At 42.4% G+C, this 6,250-nt stretch overlaps 1 protein-coding gene across 1 annotated transcript in view; it reads left to right on the top strand.

The window, feature by feature from the left end:
• The first annotated feature begins 1,637 nt into the window (after positions 1-1,637).
• The window catches only part of Crot (carnitine O-octanoyltransferase), a 29,899-nt gene continuing 25,286 nt past the window's right edge, over positions 1,638-6,250 (top strand). Inside the window, exons 1-3 of the mRNA XM_028776043.1 lie at positions 1,638-1,733; positions 2,248-2,343; positions 5,033-5,168. Coding sequence (XP_028631876.1) covers positions 5,054-5,168 — 115 coding nt within the window. The 5' untranslated portion in view covers positions 1,638-1,733; positions 2,248-2,343; positions 5,033-5,053. The remainder of the gene's footprint in view (positions 1,734-2,247; positions 2,344-5,032; positions 5,169-6,250) is intronic.

Raw genomic sequence — 6,250 nt, 5'->3', positions numbered from 1 at the left:
TACAAGATAAATACAAGCTTGTTCAAATTTAATCTGAGTGCTACACAATTTGAAATTTGACATTAAAATATTTATTATACATTTGGTAGGAAACATTTTGAGGACTCTGCTTATTTATGTGTTTACACAGATGGTCATTTTTCTCACATACTCCATGTTCCACTCATTTTCTTCAGTCTCACAGTTTTCTCTTTCTGAGAAGCTACAGTCTTCATAGATACACCGTTTCTGCCTAACGAACCAGGAAGAAGAGAAGCGTGCAGCAGCTCTGGGATGTAGCTCAGCAGTAGAGACCCTGTATAAAGCCCTGGGTTGATCCCATTACCAAACTCACCAAAACAGTGAAGGTGAGTGATCCTAAATTCTTTGCCACCAGCAAACATTCAACTTGCATAAACTTTTAAAGAGGTGCCAAATATTTTTTTTACTAAAAAGGAAAGACAATGAAGGTTTCTAAGAAATCCAGTCAGTCTAAGAATTCTTTCTTGCAAGCCTAATATACTGTTATCCAGAATGGAACACTTACATACTAAGAGGGGGGAAAAGGTTTTTGTTTGTTTTTTTGTTTTGTTTTGTTTTGTTTGTTTGTTTTTTTAGCACAGTCACCTTGAAAAGCTTAGGGAGATTCAGCTTGATTATGGAACACCTCCAGCAAGCTGTACAGTCATGAAACACATTAGTAATTCTGCAGGAAACTCAAGATTATTCACACCAAGTCCTTCAGTGACACAGCCTCAACTCAGTTCAGGGCAGACTTTACTATCAAAAGGATTTCGGAAAGACTCCAGCTTTTAATATACTAATTTGAAATGAAGTCTTTAAAGTGTGTTAAATAACTATGCATGAGCACGTAAAATATTTTTCCTTCCACAAAAATCAAACAGAAGTACAAATAAATTGTATATAAGCTTAAAATTGTAACAATTTATTTCAGGAGGTAAATGCGTTGACCCGTGAAACCAAATTGACCTCATAGTCTTCCTCTAGAACGTGCTAGCTTCATGGATTAAAAATGCTATTTCTTGGACTGATAAAAAAAATTCAGGCAAGACCAAAGTTTGAAGCTTGAACTTTCCTAGAGACTCCAGAGGGCTGGGAGCTGGCCAATTGTTAGTCTCAAATAGGGGACGAGACCAAACCGGATCCATTCGCCTGCTGTTTTCTTGCCAGCACACGGGGTAGACAAAATAAAATGTCTCAGGACAACTCTAGTATAGTTCTAGTATAATTCTTGCTTGGGCCATGCAAAGGAGGCTCTCACTCGCAAGGGGGAACGGCTGGGAAGAAAGAACACAGAGGCAAGCCCGTAAGAGTTTGGTGAAAAGCAGGCTGAGCCGCGGGCCTCCTCACCCGACCATAGGGCTGTGACCGAGCGTGGGCAGAGCCGCCTACATCTCTGGACTGAGGCCAATCTCCCGCAGCATCAGGACGGAAGCTGCTGTAGCGGGGTCTGCAGAGCGCTAATCCGATTTTCGGTTCGTGTTCCGGGGGTCGGCAGCCAGGGACGCAACCGGAGCCCGGGAAGGCGGCGGGGGCGGGACCAGTAAGCCTCGACAGCCCACCCCTTCCAGCGCGGGGTGGGACCCTCTCGGCTTTCCGTCCAATCCCGTTCCCCGACGCGCACAGGGCGGGACCCTCGCGGCTTTCCGTCCTAGTCCGGCTTCTGGGCAACCCAGGGCTGGAAGGCCGACAGGGCTGGTGGCTGGACGCAGAGGGCAAAGCGGGTGCGGGAGGTGAGGATTCTGGGGCCGGCTGCTCCCACACGGCGAGGGGTCGAGGGGTATTGCAGTAACGCAGAGCCGAGCAGAGTGTAGTCGGGCTGTGTGCCGAGGCGCCCGGTCTGGCGCGGGCGTGGTGTCCCCCAAGCATCTTGCCCTTCTGGTTTGGGGCGCCCCCCATTTGCGCCGGCCTTGCTAGAGTGTCGGGGTGCTTGACCGATTGGTTGGTTTTGCGTGTGCATGCTTTTTGGTTTTTCTCCCCTTGTCCTCATCCTCGGTGAGAAGCTGCCCTTGTTTTGGTGGGAGGAGTTTCTGAACTTTATTGCTTTCTGCTGCAGCCGCTCTGCGGGCACCGGAAGGTTTCCTGTGCCCCTTAGGTCCATCTAATCGTCTGCCTGGTACATAGCTAGCTCTATAGTGATTTAAACTTGAGGTCTAGCAGATGTCCGTTCTCTGTGTGTTTCCAGCTTCTTCACTACCCTTTTCTCCTTTCCTGATCTTTACTGAGCCCATTTCTTCCTTCCCACAGTCACCAGGCTTGGCCAGTTCAGGTTCCCTGTGGTTTCCAATCAGAATTGTTCAAGCAGGCTCCTGGAAGTCCTGAGCACTTCATCTTGGTTTACTGGTATGTGACTCTATTTGTTTACTTCCTGGTTATCTTTTTCCACCTCTCTCGCGTTCACCGTCACCTTGCTTTCAGAAAACCCGTTGTCGTTGTTTTCTTAACGTTATTGGAATCATTTAACTTAGTTTATATGGTTGGAAACTTAAGACAACTCTTAAAGAATCTGTAATCTGCTTAACCTTGCAGGGGCTAAGCACTACAGCAGGCATAGAATTAGTACTCTTGTTGTCTGCTTTGTGGGGTCTATTAAGTGACAAGGAAGTGTAATGAGAATAGCTTGCCTGGCATGCTTGCATTAGTTTCCTATTGCTGTTAGAGCAGACAGTGACGAGTTTGGCGGTTAAAGGAGCACAGACTTTGAGTTTCTGTAGATCTGAAGTCTGAAAGAGCTTGGCTGCTTACCCTGCGTGAAAGCGCAAAAGGAGAGATGAGGATTTCTGTTACGAGTAACTTTCTGAAGTTTTTAGGGGGAGAATCCTTTTTCAGATTCATTCAAGTTGGCAGAATTTAACTCTTGGACATTTGCATTAGGATTAAGGTTCCCATTTCCTGTCAGTCCTGTTTGTTTCTGAGTTCATTAAGGACATGGATATAGACACAGGTGTGGCAGCATACCTGCCTCAAGGACTCAAATGATTAGGTCAGGTCCTCTCTATTTTAAGCTTTTTTTTTTTTTTTTTTGTAGATGAAACTCATTTGTAATCATAGATGTAATGATGTTCTATCGTAATGACAAGTTCTGGGGACTAAGAAGGGTAGGTAGGAGTTTAGGTCATCATAACAATTCTGCTCATTGTAGTCCATAATATAGTTGTTTCAGGATGAGTTGTTTTTATGGTATGCTTTTTATGGCATTAAAAAAAAGTCTGATGACTAATCGTATGGTTATACATTCAAAGATAAAGAGATTCAATTACAGTTACTTGCCTAGAGATGGGTGGGTGATGGTGGCATATAACTTTATCCCCAGCACCAGGGAGTCAGAGGCAGGCAGATCCATGTGACTTCAGGCAAGCCTGGTTTACAGTAGTTAGTTCCAGGCCTGCCTGGGGTATATAGTGATATTCTGTCTCAAAAAAAGAGACAAATTTCAAAGCTCGGTGAGATGTCTCATTGGATATTGGCACCTGCAGGCAAGCCAAATGACTCAAGTGTGGTCCCCAGAACCCATGCAGTGGAAAAAAGAGAATGAACTCTGGCGAGCTGGCCTTTGACTTTCCCATGTGTGCTATGGCTCAAATAAATGATCCTGTCTTTTTTAGTCACTTGCCTAGGAGAAAATAATGGTAGAGTCTATATTTGGGACCAAGAACTACATTTCTGTTAGGTCTGAAATGGTTTAATCAATATTCAAATGGGATGTAAGAGGAACTGTTATAAAGGTTTTATGCAGTATCTTGATTATATTACTGGAATAGTCTGACCTGTGTAACAAAGCCAGCAATACAATGGTATTAGAACACAAGAGGGCCTTGTTGTTAGACTCTAGTCTCTATTATCTACCCAGTCTGCTCTTAAACCCCTGAGCTGACGCAGTCCTGTCACTACTGCAGCTAGGTACGTGCCACCGTGCCCAGCACTGGGCCTTGTCCTCTCTCTCTCTTTTCCTTTCCTTTCTCATCTAGAAGTAGGGCCAGAAATGGCTTCTGTAAATGGGTCCAAGGTGCTTGTTGTGGTTGGCAGCCAGCTGGGTGAGCACTGAGAAGGAGATAAAGAGTGAGGATACATCATGCATCTGAGGACTACGATCAGGAGGTGGCACATGCAGAGGACAGGAGAAATATAGACAGGTCACTATATATGCAGCAAAAATTCTAGATTTGGTTAAGAATAGGAGAAAAAGGTATTAGTCAAAAATAATTTTCCATACATTTGTTTTTGATATTGTTAACTTTTATAACATATGAATAGTATATTTTATTTAATTTTGCTATTTTAACATAGGATATGAAAGGACAGGAAGTTTTCTTTCAGTATCAATTCTTAGTTACTGGCTTTATATGGAATTTATAAATGATTCTTTCAGAAATCTTATTTTTTATTCAATACCAATATAGCCTATTCATATATGTTCTTAGTTTTATTTTGATGAAAATTGCCACAAATGTAGAAAATATTCAAGTTTGGTTTATGATACTCAAAGCCAGTGTGATTAGGGTCCATGCCATCAGCACAATGTTAAGTGACATCAGCCTGTCACATGAAATCCAGTGGCCCATTGTTCCACACCTCTGCATATGCTTTTCAGAGTTTCTCAGACCATAGTCTTGTTCTATACGTCTAACCCTACCCACTCAGCAAGACTCTCTGCAGGTTCCCTAATGCCCTGTAATATCGCCTCATCAGCGGGGAGATTATAACCTAACACATCTGCATTTGGTACCAAGTATGACCTCTTAAATATGACTAAACCCGAGATGCTTGTTTTCATATGTGAAGTGGCAGAAAATGTTACCTCTAGAGGACAGTGTGAAAGTTAAGAGTAAGCGTGTTTTCTGTAACACCATACTACCTGGTGTCTGGTGGTCACAGCCACTGGTCTTTCTGATGACACTTTGTTCCTGGTATGCTAAGTTCACATTCTTAATATTAAAGTTGATTTTCCTTATCTGACAAGTGTACAAATAGTTAATGGATTTCAAGTTGTGACTGATGTCTCCCTTTTCCTTTTTCTTCTTCTTCTTTTTAGTTTTCTTATTGTGTCTATACCATGGAAAATCAATTGGCTAAATCAATTGAAGAACGAACATTTCAGTACCAGGACTCTCTTCCATCATTGCCTGTTCCTTCACTTGAGGATTCATTAAAAAAATACCTTGAATCAGGTACGTTCATAATCTTCTAGTCTAGATTAATATTGTTAGTAACATAGGAGTAATGTTGATCAGGGTCTCATTGCTGAGGCCTCTAGGCTCATCCTTAAAACATGCAAAGCTTTTTAAAAGTTGTTTTCAGATAGTATTAGTAGGCCTGCAGTGTAAATGTAAGTCCTGTGTCTCCATCTCCTTGTACAAGCCCCACATAGGGCAAAGATTTTGAAATAGTTTTGAAGTTTGTTCTCTAACATCTGTCCCGAGAATATGTACAATCCGTTATATCCAAATTTCCCTCACATTCTCATTATCTATGTATAAAATCACCACTTTAAATCAGCAGCTGCCTGACTTTAATAAATCTTTATCTTAGTTAGTTCACCGGGCCATTCAGGGTCTAGAGCAGTGGTCCTCCCCCTTCCTGATGCTACAGTCCTGATGCTATGTTCCTCATGTGATGACCCACAGCCATAAAATTCTTTTTGTTCTTACTTCACAACTGTAAATTTGCACTGTTTTGGATCATAATGTAAATATCTGTGTTTTTCAATGGTCTTAGGCGACCTCTGGAAAAGGGCTGGCCATTCGACCCCCTAAGGGTTGCAACTTACAGGTTGAGAACTGCTGGTTTCAAGCCATATAGTTGTTCATAAATGAGCGTGTCATTTCACTTTGGTATATATTTGCTGCATTTCCTCCTTCTTTTTCATTGCTTAATTTTTTTCTTTGTATTTATAATTTGTTCCTAAACACTTGACTGGTTGAGTATTCTTGGATACATACAGTTAAACATAAAATACTGAATCAGTTGTCCTTCCTCTTAAAAACTTGCTTTGTGGAGCTCTCTTCCCCTTCCCCTCCTCTCTGCCCCTTCTCCTCCCCTTCTTCCCTCTTTTCTTAGGAGGATAGACTTGTTTGCACTTGCTACCCAGTGCTGTGCAGAGCATCTCCTCTGCCAACGTTCTGACAGTTCTCTTCACATCTCCCCAATGTACTTTTCTTAGTATACTTTCTTACATTGCTTCCTCCTGCCTGTGAAAGAATATTTGAGAAGGCAAAAAAGAGCTAAATGTTTATACTTGATTCCCCCCCCC

This window comes from Grammomys surdaster, unplaced genomic scaffold (assembly GCF_004785775.1).
Source record: "Grammomys surdaster isolate TR1022 unplaced genomic scaffold, NIH_TR_1.0 264, whole genome shotgun sequence".
NCBI classification, from domain to species: Eukaryota; Metazoa; Chordata; class Mammalia; order Rodentia; family Muridae; genus Grammomys; species Grammomys surdaster.
Note: the sequence above shows the minus strand (reverse complement) of the source record. Positions and strands in the feature narration are given on the sequence as shown.